The sequence below is a fragment of the Pagrus major genome, chromosome 21, assembly GCF_040436345.1.
Source record: "Pagrus major chromosome 21, Pma_NU_1.0".
NCBI classification, from domain to species: domain Eukaryota; kingdom Metazoa; phylum Chordata; class Actinopteri; order Spariformes; family Sparidae; genus Pagrus; species Pagrus major.
Genome location: NC_133235.1, coordinates 32,868,712 through 32,886,495, shown reverse-complemented (window position 1 = coordinate 32,886,495; position 17,784 = coordinate 32,868,712). Strand labels below are relative to the sequence as shown.

Here is a 17,784-nt window from a genome sequence, read left to right as displayed (position 1 = left end):
CACAAGAATACTCAGAAACTGTATTAAACGTGCCATAAATCAGTTCTATAAAATGTTGTCACCAATTTAGGTTTAGCAATTTCTCTTCTTAAATAAAAAATCTTGTCTAAGTAGTTTCAATTTTTTTAGATTTCCACAAGGTGTTTAAAAGACTCGTTACCTGGTGAGGTGGTCAGATGACCTCAGAGAAATGAGCCAAGTCCAGAACTTTGGTTGGAATGTACAAAATACACTCCAGTTTTATTTAAGTTTTCACATTTTTTTTTTTTTCAGGTGATCACAAAATTACAAACAAAAACAATAATATACAAAAATAAGATGAAAAGACAAGAAAGAAAACTAGGACGACACCGATGACATAACTCCTTCTTCTTGTCACATAATATAGTTCTTAGAAAACATGAATTAACTTCTCTGACTTGTAAAGCTTAGCATCAGCTGTGACCTGTTTTCAATCTAGAATGACAAAGTGTCAGCCGAGGTGAAAAAACCACAGCCGCTTTCAGTCTGAGCAAACAGGCCACAGTTTCTCTATGGACCTCTTGTCATATCCATCTTTCAGCAGAAGCCTCCTTATTACTACAGGACAAGAACATGTCATTCAGTACACATCAATATCAAACAGAAACATTATTCACGTCAATTATGTTTTTGAATCTCAAAGAAAATCAAACTTAGCAAGAAGCAGATATTACTGGGTGGCACTTTATAATAAGGTACTTGGAATAATCATCAACTGATAGGTAATAAGGCCCTGATGAGTCCTTAATAGATGCTTATTTACATAAGAGATTATAAGTGTTGATAACAGCATCTTAAACGTGTTTATCGTTAGATGATAAAACAGTCAGAAGCGAATACAAACTCAAATAAAGGAAAAAAAATACTTTGACAAGACTTCTGTCACGTGACTACATTTTCTTTTTCTTATTTCTCTTGAGATTTAGACTTTAATTAGTCCTTGACTTCGACTGCTAGCTTCTTCAGTGGGTCGGTCTCAGTCAATCTGTTTATTCTGATTAACATCACATTTCTCTAACTTGTTTTGTTTTCTGTCCCCACAAGCTGCAAGCTGTGTCACTCTCTATAGCTTCCTCCTCCTCCTCCCTTTTCATTCAGGCTCCCTTCTGATGGACCTTGGGCCCCGGGGACCATCTACCTCTCCTGGCTCCTGCTGCCTCACATATTGACGGTTCTTGATCGTCACACCCTGAGCTCCGCTGGACCATTGCTCTCCTCTGTTTTACTGTCTCCTTATATCTGTGTTTCTGTAAAATTTGATGCCTCCTCACTCTGATCTCTCTGTTTTACTGCTAATTATCTTGTGTGGCCTGCCCTCTTCCAGGTCACCACGGTGGAGAGGAGGTCTTGTGGCTTGGGCACCACTTGGCGATGTATCAGCCTGCTCAGTCGTCTCCTGGATCCACACGCTTTATATATATTATAATTTGTATCAGATATTCTGTCAGTGTAACTTGTAAACTGCGATTTGGTTGTTATTTTCTGAACATGCGACATCTATTGCATATCTGTCCATCCTGGGAGAGGGATCCCTTCTCTGTGGCTCTTCCTGAGGTTTCCTCCGTCTTCTTTTCCCCCGTTAAAGGTTTCTTTTTCTCAATATGGAAAGTTTTTCCTCACTCGAATTGAGGGTCTAAGTCACTGTACAGATTGTAAAGCCCACTGAGGCAATGTGATTGTGATTTTGGGCTTCAAAAATAAAATTGATTTGATTTGATATACCCACAACATTTAAGCAAGCATGAATTCACAATAGCTGCGACCACATGTACTGTAAGTATGGCTCCTAGGGGGAACACTGAAGCTCCCAAAGTGAGACATTTTTGTGGACCGACCCTACAACAGAGTGAGTTGTAGTACTGCTGGTCACTGCTATAATACAACACAACATTGAGGAAGCAGTGACTGTATGAGGCCTAGTGAATACACAGTGCTGACATGAAAAGTTGGTGGACACTGACTGACCACTACTCAGTGTAGCAGGAACAGAGACACACATGTAGAGCTGAAGGTCAGAGCTAAGCAGCTGCTGTCAGACTCTGTGTCTCTGTGGTAAAATCAGGGAGTCTGCTGGTGCTTTGACCGTCACTAGGAGCACTTTAGTGGCCCTCTGAGAGAGTCACAGGGTGGCTACCTGTGTTGGCTGTTCTCAGTCCAGTGGTGATTAGGATCCAAAAGCTCACTGTCCTGGCTTGTGTTGGCGTCAGAATCTAACTTGTCTTGGTCTGGGTTAGTATCAAGCTCACTGTCCTGGCTTGTCTTGGCATCAGTATCTAACTTGTCTTGGTCTGAGTTAGTATCAAGCTCACTGTCCTGGCTTGTCTTGGCATCAGGATCTAACTTGTCTTGGTCTGGGTTAGCATTAACCTCACTATCCTGGCTTGTCTTGGCATCAGGATCTAACTTGTCTTGGTCTGGGTTAGCATTAACCTCACTATCCTGGCTTGTCTTGGCATCAGGATCTAACTTGTCTTGGTCTGAGTTAGTATCAAGCTCACTGTCCTGGCTTGTGTTGGCGTCAGAATCTAACTTGTCTTGGTCTGGGTTAGTATCAAGCTCACTGTCCTGGCTTGTGTTGGCGTCAGAATCTAACTTGTCTTGGTCTGAGTTAGTATCAAGCTCACTGTCCTGGCTTGTGTTGGCGTCAGAATCTAACTTGTCTTGGTCTGAGTTAGTATCAAGCTCACTGTCCTGGCTTGTCTTGTCATCAGAATCTAACATGTCTTGGTCTGAGTTAGCATTAACCTCAGTGTCTCGGCTTTTGTTCAAATTAGAGTCATTCTTAGTCTCGTCTTGGCCTTGGTTGGTATCGGTCACTACCTCACCTTGGTCTGCATTAGAATTGATCTTGTCTTGGTCTCTGTTGGTTTTAGTCTTGTTTTGGTTGGTATTGTTCTTTGTTTGATTGTTTGAGTCAGGTGAACTGTGGAGGGGATTCTCTCCTCTGTCTACTTTAGCCATGGTCTCAGCTTTTTCTCTGATAGCTATCAGGCTCTGAACTCGTTGCTTCCAGCCTGGCTTGCCCTCAGATTTCTCTCCCTCAATAAGCAGGTCAATGTACTCTGGAGTGGAGAGCGGATTTGGCTTCAGTGCTATCTCTTTAAGTCTGTTTAAACACTTGCCAGAGCTCTCCATCAGTTTCTCCACCTTATCCTGCACACGATCATATTCAGCTCTCAGTGTTGCAATCATTGCTTCAATGGGTGTCTTAGCCTTTGAGGCTTTCAGGTACTTTTCTTGCAGTGATTTGATTGTTTGTTTTTTTTTAGTCTCCACATAATCCCATTTGTACTTCTGATTATAATGTACACTCCAAATACATTTGCCTGGACAGGCAGTACAATTTCCATCTGGTCCCATTGCACAACATTTTCTTTTATCTGCATCGTTGGAATACGCACAGGGATGGTGACAGGTGTAATGACACTGCTGACAGTTGGTGATGTACTCTCCAGTACCTGAAATATCTGTTTGAACAGGCTTTTTGACAGTGACGTAAAACTCAAAGTTCTCATTTCTGCTGATCTCTGCCTCGTGCTCCTTCAGTTTTTCAGCTGTCTCTTTTACCTCCTCAAGCTTGGCTAACCCAAGTTTAACCTGCTTCTGCAAATTTTCAACTGAATTTTCGAGGCTCTGTCTCTCTCTGAGGACCTCCTTAGTTAATGTCAAGCTTTTGGTTTCAATCACATTCAAAGCAACAAAGAACCTCTTCATGCTTCTTGTTCCCATGTTCCAAAACATCTGATCAAAGCCTCCATCCTCATCCTCCTCTTTTGTGCCGCCTGCTTCAGATGATTTGTTGTCTGCAAACAAGGCTGAATTATTGAATTTGAAGTGAAGTGGCAGCCCATCTTCTGTTGTAGGACATGGGACACCTGAAGCTTTGATCGCCTCTAGAACTGGAGGACGCTGGCCGTCTGCGAATGTCACCAGCACTCTGATGTTTTCTGCCACATCTTTGCCAAAGATTGAGAGCACAGAGTCAAACACATATTTCTGTGTTGGTGTGAGTCGAGCTAAAGCAGACTGAGCTACAAAACATATAGCATCAATTTCACTGACACCTCGCTGATCAGTGAAGAGATTACGCAGCTGTTCTGTGATCTCCCTGTCTCTCTCTATGCCTCTTGTATCTCCAAATCCTGGAGTGTCAACAATGGTCAGTGAGTAGTCTATTTTAAACCCCTCCTGGTGGTTGAGCTTGTACACAGTGACTTCAGAAGTCTGGCTGTGAGCTTGTGATTTCGATGGATCCTCATGAACTAACTTAAACCGATATGGATCCTGCCATTCAACACCCAGAATGTAATTGATCATCCCATTGATGAGAGTTGACTTCCCAGCACCAGTTGCTCCGAGAACCATGATGGTGCGATTGTGTTTAGTGGAGTCTTTCCCAAAACTGAAACGCCTGCAGCCATCAACTTGGATTTTTTCATCCTTCAGTTTAACTTTATAAACGGGGAGAAACCCTTTCTGTGCTCCTAGCTTTGAGCCCTTTGCTTTCACAGCGTCAGCCAGCCGCTTGGGGCCTCTGAAAAAATAATCTAGCACAGTGGCCATTTTGTTTTTGAAGTTCTAACTTTATAATCAGGTGTTACCAGGACCAGCTCTCTGAAGAGGCAGACTAATTCAAGTCAGAAAATGACAGTTGAGACTGGCAGTCTGCGCAGTAAAAGTGTACGTCTTCTGCTCTTGAAGTGAGTGAAGTGCTGACTGGTCCAAATCTGTAAAAGATGAAATGTAGAAAAATAATAATGTACAGACTCTCAGTTGCAGTTACTATGGTTATACTATAGTTCCCCAATGCCACTACTCTCTTTTTACACATGTGTGCGTGTGATTATTATAATATATATATGTTAATTTTTTCTGTAATGGAATGAGTGGAACACAGACTACTTTGTCTTAAAAACTGTTAATGACATGTGGTTCAATTCAATAAAACATCTTCCATCCCTTCTTCTATTTCCTGCCCTAGTAGCGTTGTGGGTGTTTGTCATAAAGTAACGTGTAACAGCAGTGTATTACTTTTAGCAGCAATAAAGTAATATCAACACATTACTAGTAAAATTTCGGTAAAATTATTAAATTTACTATGTCAAGAAATGCATTATACCCTGACCTTGTCGTCAATGATGTTATATACGATATCAAAGTATGTCACTCTTTACTACATATCTCTGGAAAGCTGCATTTTTAAGAGTTACTTTTTTGCCCAAACCACTGTGCTAACGAGCCTCCTGTATCCCGTTCAGCAGCTTTATAATCCAACCTTGAACTACAGTGTCTTTTGGAGACAAAATGATAAATCCAACACTGAATGTCGTCTGTGATTGTAATTTGTATACGCGTCATTGTTAAAAGCATGTTTAGCCATCCACTGGCAGCCCCATGATGCCTTGGGCTGCACCTGTGGACCAATCAGAGGCTGTGTTTCTGACTGGGAGCTCTCATTAGGCTTTAAAGTATCACTAACCCCTGGATTTCTAAGGAAATGCAATAAACTTGAGCTTCTGTGCTTTAATTAGTCGATATGAAACATTACCTTCTTCCATTTTATACTGCCTAGTTGTACTTGTGAGCCTCGTTGACACTTGTGGGATTTAACGACTCTCACATTCAAGTTAATTCGTAGCAAACAGTTACTATGAGTTAAAAAATATGAGCACTTTTAATGAATGTGCTCTTTTAGCAGGTTCATGCACGACACTGCCCCCCACTATGAAATGTGCTGAATAAATAAAAGCTTGTCTTGCTGCCTTTGTTTTTTTCTTTTCTTTTTGTGATCTGTGCTTTGCAAGACATTGAATGATTCTCATACATAAGCATCAACTCTCAAACCTTTTTCACAGCAGACTTTTGTCTTATTGTAAAAACAGGCAACAGCTAAGATCAGAAGGATCTGTTCAACTGAGTGTTCTAGGAAGCCTCATGTGAACCAACATGAGCAATACTGGAAACCTGGGTTTATTATCAGTTACACATGTGCTTGTCCTGCATTGACATGTCAAAATGTTTGCTGTGATAAAACGTTATTTTTGGATCTACAGCGTGCACAGTGTTAACACAAGATTATGGAAAACATCAACAAAGTCAGTATGATGGTTACTACTACTTACCTGTTTAAGGAAGCCAAGTGAGCACCAGTATGAGCTCGATGAGGCAATCAGAAGACTCAAAGGAGGAAAGCCTGGAGAAATACAGAAAATACTTTATTCCAGAAAATGCTATTAGAATTAAAACTGCAAGCAGTGATGAACGGGCCCTCGCAGTCCACGCGTGTCGGGCATGGCGCTTAGCCGGTTTTGGCTTATAACTCCCATATACTTTGTCGCACATTCAAAAACCTTATATCCATGCGTTCAGTGAATTGTGCTGAATCTCCTGAACTTTTTTTTTCGCAAATTCGCGAAATGTCGCAAACCTACTTTTTCAAACTCCTCCCAGGCAATTGCTCCCATTTGCACCAAACTTTGCACACAGAATCTGTGGACCCTCCTGACAAAAAGTCATTAAAAGAATTGTGATAGTCTAAAGAACGCCCAAAATATAAAACAACAATTTCCTGCACATTGTGGCCAAACAGACAGTCTTGCATATCTTCACCAAATCCAGTCCGGTTAACACACGGACAGTTAAGACACGCATACACAATAATCGGCCAATGGGGCCGGATAAGCGCCATGCCCCGACAGCAGCACACCCCGACGCGCGTGGACTGCGAGGGCCCGTTCATCACTGCTTGCAGTTTTAATTTTAGCATTGTAATGCAAAAGACAGAATGAAAGACAAGAGACTGCATTATCATTACCTGAACTGTCATCAGTGACTGCTACCTGAACAAAGAAAGAAACAGAAGAAAACAGATAACGGAAATGAATTAAGACAAACCTCTGTTAACTGTTCTCAGTCCAGTCGCACAGCTCAGAATCTGATGCTTTGGATTTACACCTCGTTCTCCAAATTCCTAAAACAAAAAGAGTACAAAGTCACTTTTATGAACCAGGCTTTCTATTTGAAAGTCCAACTTTTATTCAGATTTAGTCATCCTTTCTGCACAGACAGACATCTGCAGGTACATTAATGATCTTTTTAATGTGCTGCACCTGACCAGCTAATTAGCTCTCTATCCTGAAAACTGATGTAAGCAGTGTTTGATTCCTCTTTCAACAAGATAAGGTCCACAACAATACAACAGGTATTCATGTAAGTTAGCTGTAAGTTAGATAAGAAGGAGGATTGAGCAGGAAAGAGAATGACATTAAACTGGCAAATGTCATCATCATTAAACTGCCTACTCCTGCACACTTTACTCTGTTTCTTCTGTAAATGTAGAAGAATATCAGCCGTGAGTAACAATACTGGTAACTGAAGTATATGGGCTGTCGTCCTCAAAAGGTGTTGCCGTGTAGTATGTTGATAAAAGATTCTGCGGAGGCAAGGCTGGGTGGATTTGACAGAGCAATCTTTATTGAAACAGATCTCAAGGCAGCGTCCGAACCAGAGTGTGGCCACTCCCTGGTATTCTCAAATCTCGGCAAAGTGATGCCCAAAATGCTTTGCCCTCTGCTCTATCAGAACTCCTCTCAGACCCTCAGTCTTAGGAGATCAACCAAACCCCCGTTCTCTAGTGTGCGGGTCCTTTTTAGAGTCCATTTGCTCAGGCCCGCATGTTTCCTCTAATTGTTTACTTTTAGGGCACTGAGAGCCCTCCTATCCTATGGGAAAAGAATAGGTCTGCATAACACCTCTCTCTCAAGGGAATATGTGTACGTGAATGTGTGTGTGTGACTATATTGATGTTATCTGAAGTTGACCTGCTAGTCTCTCTATACTAAGATGAAAATGTATACATCAAATCAATCTTGAACCTCTGAACTGGTCAGTCCTCAGTGTGGGGCCTCTTCCTTTAGCTATTCTCTGACGCACACTACAGGACTAATATGTTGTTCTCCTGGACATGAGACCTCTACCTTGTCCCCTTCCCGCATATACTTAAAGGGAAGCATCTGGTCCTGTCCCATCCTGTCCTATCACTCAGAGCTCAGGAGGTATAAGAAACACTCAGACACTACATAACGCTTTAGATCACAGTCTGGACTAACAGACTTGGACTAACAGTGTACCAGTACAGTATGTACCAATACATATATGTAGGTGCATGAGAACAAAATGTGAAGTTAAGAAATAAGGGCGTCACAATTCAGGATCTTTCAAAGAATATATACCTTAGTTATTATTTAACTACTGGGTGCCTATTCTGTTACTAGTAGGCTGTCAGTATGACCATAACACTGAGCTGATATATATACATATATATGTGTGTATATATATACATATATGTGTGTGTATATATATATATATATATATATATATATATACAGTATATATATATATATATATATATATATATGTATATATATACACACATATATATGTATATATATGTGTGTGTAGCCGGGTGGTAAATTAATCTTAAGTGTAATTTTCCACTTAAGGGTGAATGTATTCCAATGTACTATAATGTGTTTTTGTTTTCTTTTGTTCTTTCTTTTAAATGTCATATTTCAAATGTAAATGTAAACAAAATGTAAGTGAGTTAAATAAGTGGTCACAAGGTGGCAGCATTGAGCTGTTTTGGGGTTCAGTTGGGCGCATTTTGGTTTAGCCGCCAGGTGCATTGTGGGTTATTGTTGTCTTTTCTGCTGAATGTGAGCCACAAGTGCCTGAAATGTCTCGCCGAACAGAGGAGACTGTTGTTCTGTTCAATTGGTAGGTAAAATACGCACACATTGTAAGAGACGCCGTAACAGAATGTGACAATATAGTCTCATTTAGAGATATTGGTGATTTATTTCAGAGGGTAGCATGCCAGCCGTCGACCGGGGCTAACGACTAGCTTCAGGAAGCTCCAGCTCCCGTGTTCCACGCTGCGTGGCGTGTAAGTGACTGTGGTAATATTTTGAATGCACATTTTCGAGTTAATGTGACCGTGTCATGATTTTAATGACGTGTGTATTTTGTTGTTTCTGTAGACCTTCATAGCCCACTGCCGTATTTTGTCCCCTATGCTATTTTGTTTCTTTTTATGCTTTTGGTTTCGGTTCTCTCTAAAGTCTCAGATGAGAACGAATGACTTTGAGTTTAGAAATTCAGTCAAATAAGCCTTTTTGCAACTGATGTGAAATAAATAAGAAGGCTACAAGAACCCCAGTAAGTGTGTCCTGTGTGCTTCTAATTCCCGGGCTACACATTTTGGTACCAGGAGTGGGGTGTAGCTAAAACATTTTTTTGCAATTGGCAGTAGTAGCTTGTTTTTATTTTTTATTTGACAAAATACGGCAGTGGTGAAGATTGCAGGAGAAGCCTGTGGGTGGACGTGTCGGAGAGGCCAGCCTGTAGCGGAAGCGGTGACCGGTGAGAGACGACTTGAGGAGCTCCAGTGGCGCCACTGTTTCCTGATCGACACGGCTCATCCAGACCTGCGCTGAGGATTCCACCGCGACGCCAGCTGCCCAGCACTTCGTCCGGCTGCCAAGAGCAAGATTCAGCAGTGTTTCAAGACTGTGTTCATCGTATCCTTGATTCTTGTGTGAACTTAAGATTCACATTCAGACTGGACTGAGTAAAAACTAACATTTCATCATGGCTAGTGGTTCTGATGATGATGCTGCCCAGTTCGACGAGGCATCAGATGAGGTAGCAGGCCCAAGTACAGATGCTACAGCAGAAATGCAGACTCGCATGCAAGAGCTCACCCAATTGCGAGATGAACTTGTCAGGTTAAATGATGAGATAGGGGCTCAGAGGGCAAATGATAATAGCGCACCCACACGTTCATACATCTATGTTCCAAGAGAACGCCAGGTCCAAGCATTTAGTGGGGAGGGTGGTACAGATGGGAGGTCTGTGGAAGAGTTTATTGAAGAGATTGAAAGGGTTTTAAGATCCAGAGAGCAGACAACAGAGGGGCAGTGTGACTACATTCTATCTCTGTTGCGTGGTCCTGCATTGGAGGAGGTTCGACTATGCATGGGGGGTCAGTCAGTGAGGCCCAGTGATTTATACTCCTACTTAAGGAATGCATTTGGGGAAAAACGCAGCATCACACAGCTTTTGCAGACCTTTTACAACCGTAAACAAGTGGAGGGTGAAGACCTCCGTGACTACTCCCATGCCCTGTCCCAGATCTTGAGCTCTGTAGTGAAGCAGTCAGCAAACGTGATACCTAATGAGAAAGCCGTTCTCCGGGACCAGTTCATTGAGGGTTTAAGGGATTCAGCTCTCAGACGTGAACTCAGAAAGATGGTCAGAGACCAACCAGACTGTAGCCTTTTAGATGTGAGGCGCGAAGCCCTCCTGTGGGAAATGGAGGAAAGCAGGCCCCATCGTCCCAGAATTGTTAAGAGCAGCCAGGTTAAGTCAGAGGTTTCAGAATCCCAGTTTTCTACTACTGAGGCAAACAATGGCCAATCTACTGCATTAGGTGATGTTCAAAGAGCAGTAGCTCAACAGGGAAAACAGTTAGTAGAGTTAGGCAAAACACTCGCCGACCTAGCAAGTGCTGTAACTGAGCTGAGTAGACGTACCACTCAAATGACTTTCCAAGAGCCCAAGCCACGAGCTAGACTGCAACCACGGTACACACCAGACGGCCAGCCTATCTGTTTCAAGTGTCGAGGCGCGGGCCACATTGCCAAAAAGTGCCTGCAGGCCAACAGAGTCCAAGATGAGTCAACACCTTCTGTAGTGCAGGAAAACTTTCACCCTCGGTTGCCATGAGCCAGGCAATTCGAGGGGGATCTACTGGCTCACCAGCAGTAACACCAGACAGAAGTAGGATCCTAGAGCGTGCAGTCGGAGAATGCAAAACTGTCGAGGTGAAACTTCAGGGAGTCTCAGTATCATGCCTACTTGACACTGGTAGCCAGGTCAGCACAATTTCTGAGAGTTTTTTCAGGGAACACTTGTCAGATAAAAGTGAAGACATTCATCCTGCATTTGAGTGGTTAAAGATCACCGCAGCAAATGGGTTAGACATACCCTATATGGGCTATGTAGAACTTGAGGTCGAGGTAATGGGTCTGACTATCCCAGAGCGAGGCTTCCTGATAGTCAAGGATTCTGCACACTCTTCCTCTGTTCCAGGTCTCATAGGGATGAATGTTGTCAAAAAATGTCGAGAGCTCGTACACACTGAGTTTGACACCACACTACAGAGTAAACTTGACTCGAACTGGAGGGAGGCTTTCAATAATCTTCATGCAGTAACTGTAACAGACAGGCTCTCCTTTGCTAGAGTGGCGAGTAGGGAGATGGTCCACGTTCCTGCATTGTCTGCTGCCACAGTCATGGCAAGGGGATTTAGGACTGTGAGTGAACATGGCCCTTTAATGTTGCTGGAGCCTGTGAGTGCACCCTTGCCTGGAGGTTTGGTTGTTGTACCTACCTTAGTTTCATCTGAAAGTCATGTGTTTCCTGTCCAAGTCATGAACATGTCTGATGAAGATATCTGGCTGAAGCCAAGGATCAGGCTAGGGGTTTTGACTCATGTAGACAGTGTAAAAAGTGATGAACTTTGTGAGATACAGTTCCAGAGAATCTCAGCAGACACTGAACAAGTGAGCATCGACAAACATCCCAAAACACCCACAGATGTACAGTCCATCCTCGACCAGCTTGATGTAAGTGGTAGCCCAGAACAGCATGCACAACTGGCTTTGCTGCTGGAGAAATATTCTTTTGTGTTCGCAACAGAGGATGTAGATCTAGGCCACACTGACAAAGTGCAACATGAGATTCATCTCACAGACGACATACCTGTGACACAGCCATACAGACGAATCCCACCCACACAGTACAGTGAAGTCAGGGAACACATAGGCAAGCTGTTGAAAAAAGGAGTTATCAGAGAAAGCTCCAGTGCCTATGCTTCGCCGATAGTGCTTGTGAGGAAGGTAGATGGTAGTCTAAGGCTATGTGTCGACTACAGAAAACTTAACTCCAAGACGAGACGCGATGCATTCCCGCTACCAAGGATTGATGAGAGTTTTGATGCGTTGAGGGGGGCGAAATTCTTCTCAACAATAGATTTAGCAAGCGGGTATCATCAGGTGGCCATGCATGAGAGAGACATGAGTAAGACAGCTTTCACTACACCGTTTGGCTTATATGAATATGTGCGAATGCCTTTTGGTGTTTGTAATGGGCCGGCTACATTTCAAAGGCTTATGCAAGTCACTATGAGTGATCTCATTTTTCAGATACTCCTGGTCTACCTAGATGATATCTTGGTTTTTTCAGAGACATTTGAGCAACATTTGGAGAGACTGGAAACCGTGCTGAAAAGACTGGCAGAGACAGGCCTTAAAGTGAAGTTGCAAAAGTGTGCTTTCCTACAGCAGTCAGTAAAGTTTCTGGGTCATCAGGTGTCAGCGGAAGGTGTGGGGACTGACCCGTCCAAGGTCTCCGCTGTTAACAACTGGAAGGTCCCAACCACTGTGAAAGAACTGCAGTCCTTTATAGGTTTCTGTAGTTATTACAGGAGATTCATTCAAGGTTTCTCACAAATTGCTGCACCGCTGCACGACTTAGTCAACAAATGTTCAGGTGAAAAGAAAACAAAAAAAGCAGTTCACCACTTTGGCGCTATGTGGACACAAGAGTGTGAGTCATCTTTTGAACAGTTAAAAGGAAAACTTACCTCTGCTCCCATTTTGGGTTTTGCTGATTTCACACAGCCCTTCATAGTTGAGACAGACGCCAGTCAGCACGGATTAGGCGCTGTATTGTATCAGCAGCAGGGTAACGCCAAACGCGTTATAGCATACGCTAGCCGCCGGTTACGCCAGGCCGAGAAAAATGACAGGAATTACAGTAGTATGAAGTTAGAGTTGCTTGCCTTAAAATGGGCAATTGCTGAGAAGTTCAGAGGTTACCTGCTGGGTGCGAAATTTGTTGTCCTGACTGATAACAATCCGCTCTGCCACCTCAAAACAGCCAAGTTAGGCGCTATCGAGCAGAGGTGGGTAGCTCAACTGTCTGTTTTTGACTTTGAAGTGAAGTACCGTCCTGGTAGTAGCAACGCCGCCGCAGATGCCCTCTCTAGGCAGGAGTTTGCAGGGGAGCCTGAAACTGATCCAGATTCAGATTTTGATGGTTGTATTGCCGTGTGTAACCTGATGGAGAGAGGGACAGTTCTAGATTCTGATCTTGTCACTAAAAGTCTTGAGTGTTACAAGGTGAGACAGATCCGTGCTATGGAGTCAGGATCAGGTGAGATAAGCACGAGACAAGGTAACACACCCACACTTCCAGGTTTTACCAGAGAGGAGCTGATAGGTTTTCAGGCTAGTGACTCCACCCTGAAAGAATTCAGGACATTTTGGGATCAGGGGAGGAAGCCTACTGCTAGGGAGCGAGCAGTCCTATCTAGCTCAGTGAAAAGACTGTTGAAACAGTGGAGTCGTGTACAGGAAAAGGAAGGGTTGTTGTACAGAGTAATCAGAGATCCACGTCATGGTGAAGTGTGGCAGTTACTCGTGCCTGGTTGTCTAAGAGACCAAGTCTTAGAGAGTGTACACAACCACATGGGCCATCAGGGCATAGAACGTACTGTGAACCTGCTCAGAGGGAGATGTTTCTGGGTTGGGCTTTATGAAGATGTTGAGAGCTGGGTTAAAAACTGTGAGCGGTGCATTTTGACAAAGATGCCTCAGCCAAAAATCCAGGCTCCAGTTAAAGCATTTCTAGCCTCCCGACCGCTTGAAGTGGTGGCTATTGATTTTACAGTGCTAGAACCAGTTTCAGATGGCCGTGAGAATGTTCTAGTTGTGACTGATGTTTTTACAAAGTTCACACAGGCATATCCTACCAAGGACCAAAAAGCAGATACAACAGCTAAAGTTCTGCTCAGAGAGTGGTTCATGAAGTACGGTGTCCCTGAGAGGTTGCATTCTGACCAGGGCAGAAATTTCGAGAGTGAAGTGGTTGCAGAGCTGTGCAAACTCTATGGGGTCAAAAAGACACGGACAACTCCATACAGGCCACAGGGAAATGCTCAGTGTGAAAGATACAACCGCACCCTACATGACTTGTTGAGGACACTTCCTCCGGAGAAGAAAAGGCGTTGGCCAGAGCATCTTCCTGAATTAGTGTATGCCTATAATGTTACCCCTCATTCCACCACAGGGTACTCGCCCTATTTTCTGCTTTTTGGTACACAGCCACATCTCCCAGTGGATGCATTATTAGGGCATGAGTGTACGTCAGACCGTAAACAGGACTGGTTGTCTGTTCATCAGGAGAGACTCCGACAGGCACATGAGAGAGCCAAAGAGTACTCAGAGCAGAAGGCAGCTGAGAGAATTGCGCTGCAAAATGAGAAAGTGTATTGTCCCCCTATAGACATTGGTCAGGTTGTGTTCCTACGTCACAGACCCTCAGGGAGAAATAAGATTCAAGATGCATGGAGTCCAACAGTCTACAAGGTAGTTGACATTCAGGGAACTACACACACTGTTGAACCTCTGGAAGGAGGTCCCGTCAAAAGAGTTCATAGGTCAGAGTTGAGACCTTGTGCAAAACCAGTTCCCAAACCCAGAACCAAAACTAGGTCACATGTCAGTACACAGCCTGTAGTTGAAGACGTGTCTCCTGAGTCCCCTGACCCAGAGTTTGTTGTTGTTGAAGAAATCCTGCCTCCTCAGTTTATGCAGATACCAAAGCTGCCATGCGTCGCCGACAGGGTTAATTTACCTGTGACAGCACCTTTGGATGACAGTGACAGTGAAGAACCTGAGGGAGGTCAGGCAGATATGGGAAATGGTGACAGAGAGTGTGTAAACAATGATGTTCATTCAGACGTTAGTGACAGTGACCTGCTCATTGGTGAAGATGGGAAAAGACCCACTCTAACAGGCATGGCTAGCAGAGCTGGGAGTAAAGCTTATGCACCTACACCTGCTATTAGGCGTAGCAAGCGGGCAAATGCAGGGTCTCATCCAAACCCTTTTAATTGGCCAAGGTCAGCCTGTAATGCTGTCTCAGTCAGCACCGACATGGTCTCCCAGGTTTTGACAAGTCTTGGTACTGCTCTCTTTGAAAAGGCATTGCAGGGAGCATTTGAGTCAGTTAATGTTTTGTAGTCTCCGAGGACGTTGACTAATTGCAGGGGAGCATGTAGCCGGGTGGTAAATTAATCTTAAGTGTAATTTTCCACTTAAGGGTGAATGTATTCCAATGTACTATAATGTGTTTTTGTTTTCTTTTGTTCTTTCTTTTAAATGTCATATTTCAAATGTAAATGTAAACAAAATGTAAGTGAGTTAAATAAGTGGTCACAAGGTGGCAGCATTGAGCTGTTTTGGGGTTCAGTTGGGCGCATTTTGGTTTAGCCGCCAGGTGCATTGTGGGTTATTGTTGTCTTTTCTGCTGAATGTGAGCCACAAGTGCCTGAAATGTCTCGCCGAACAGAGGAGACTGTTGTTCTGTTCAATTGGTAGGTAAAATACGCACACATTGTAAGAGACGCCGTAACAGAATGTGACAATATAGTCTCATTTAGAGATATTGGTGATTTATTTCAGAGGGTAGCATGCCAGCCGTCGACCGGGGCTAACGACTAGCTTCAGGAAGCTCCAGCTCCCGTGTTCCACGCTGCGTGGCGTGTAAGTGACTGTGGTAATATTTTGAATGCACATTTTCGAGTTAATGTGACCGTGTCATGATTTTAATGACGTGTGTATTTTGTTGTTTCTGTAGACCTTCATAGCCCACTGCCGTATTTTGTCCCCTATGCTATTTTGTTTCTTTTTATGCTTTTGGTTTCGGTTCTCTCTAAAGTCTCAGATGAGAACGAATGACTTTGAGTTTAGAAATTCAGTCAAATAAGCCTTTTTGCAACTGATGTGAAATAAATAAGAAGGCTACAAGAACCCCAGTAAGTGTGTCCTGTGTGCTTCTAATTCCCGGGCTACATGTGTATATATATACATATATATATATATATATATATATATATATATATATATGTATATATATGTTTATGTATATATGTATATACTGTATATACACACACATATATGTATATATATACACACATATATATGTATATATATGTGTGTATATATACACACACATATATATGTATATATATATATACATACACTGTCAGAAAAGTTGAGATCCATAAACTGCTGCCATATACAAATGCAAGTATAAAGGACATTATACATAGTCCTAATTGTGATTTAGAAATATATAAAAGCTCTGTCTATTATATTGTGTTGAACACGTAATGATTCTGTCATTTAAAAATAAATTACAGAAAAAAAACTTTTCCATGGGATTACATTGTTTTTTAAATGCACCTGTAGTCTCACCTCTAAATTAAATAATAATAATCATCAGGTAAAAAACAAACGTGGCTTTTCATAAAAGATGAAAAAGAGGCTTTTTTATTTTTTCCTAGTTTGGGTTTATATTGGTTTGTTGGCCCAAATGTTAAGGAAGTTTCTTAATACACAGCAAATCAAATAGTCTTTAAACGGGAAAACACACAAATCATTGAAATTAGCATTATGAGGTTTGGACAGCAGGACAGTCACAGAAGTGAAGTAAATACTTTCTGTTTTTTCTGGTCTAGGGATGGACCCTGCAGCGAACGATGGAGTTGGCAGCGCTCGGCCGGCCGTTCAGCCTGGGGATGCTGTACGACTGCCGCAGTGATACACTTCCTGGTAAGTATTGACATGTTATCACAACAAGATGGTGGCTGCTGGTCTGAACTTGTGAGTTGAGGGCAGCCAATTTTTAAAAAAATCGGAAAAATCTTAAAAGGGACAAAAACAACATGTTTTTCCTCTTACCTGCAGTGCTATTTATCACAAAACAAAACTTTTCCATGGTACTACATTTTTTTTATGCACCTGTATATATAACGAGTCTCACCTCTGTGCTGTGCATTAACCTCATTGCCACAATTGACAAGAGTGTATTTGTTATACTATGCAACAATTTTTATAAGACTAAAATCCTCACTATCACATAAACACCAGAACATATGAAAGAAGGAACTAACAGCTGTTCAGCAACTTACCGCTCAGATTGTCTCTGATTCAGGAAAGGAGGGTGAGTTCTGCTTCAGCTTAGTCTGCGGCTGCTGTATATATACAGGGAACACGCCTGCCTGTGTAGGGCTGGAGCTGAGGTTAACATAATTAATGCCTTCGTAACAGTGGGACCATTTCTCGGAAACCCTTCACAGATGTGAAAGTGAAAGTGAAAGAGAAGTTGTTGCATTGCAACACATCTTGAAAACTTCCAAAAATAATCAATGACTAATAAGCATAATGGGAAGCAGTCACAAATAAGGGTTCACTTCTGCTGATGATTTTAGGCTTTCCTGAATAATTTGTAATCCTCCTTCTACATTTTTCCATTTACTCTCTTTAGAGCAGCAGATCCACTGACAGCAAACCAGCCCCACAGCATCATACTACCAGCAGCATGCTGGACAGGGAGTATGGTGTTGTTGAAGTTAAAGGCCTTCTCACCTCCAAACAGATTGGAAATGACTCCAAGTGACTTTCCTGACTTGTTCAGATCAATAATGTGCTCTTTCTGATCAATGCTGAGCTCTTTAGACTTTTCCATTGTAGTGTTTGTGTCTAGTGGCTGTATCACACAAGACCAGCAATATCAATCATAAAATCACTCAGAAGAAGTTAAGAGGCCATGATACAAAGAAACCCGGATTCA

General features: G+C 42.6%; 1 protein-coding gene across 1 annotated transcript; it reads right to left on the bottom strand.

Annotated features, from left to right (window-relative positions):
• Window positions 1–212: 212 nt before the first annotated feature.
• LOC141017311 (uncharacterized) lies at window positions 213–17,409 on the bottom strand. Its single transcript, XM_073491979.1, has 4 exons — window positions 17,123–17,409; window positions 6,916–6,991; window positions 6,144–6,214; window positions 213–4,748 (listed from the first exon to the last, which is right to left on the bottom strand). The coding sequence occupies exon 4, from the start codon at window positions 4,582–4,584 to the stop codon at window positions 2,152–2,154; it is 2,433 nt and encodes an 810-aa protein (XP_073348080.1). The 5' UTR covers window positions 4,585–4,748; window positions 6,144–6,214; window positions 6,916–6,991; window positions 17,123–17,409; the 3' UTR covers window positions 213–2,151.
• Window positions 17,410–17,784: the final 375 nt, after the last annotated feature.

Coding starts and splice junctions, on each gene's coding strand:
- LOC141017311 (XM_073491979.1), bottom strand. CDS start 4,584: ATGGCCACTGTGCTAGATTATTTTTTCAGAGGCCCCAAGCGGCTGGCT.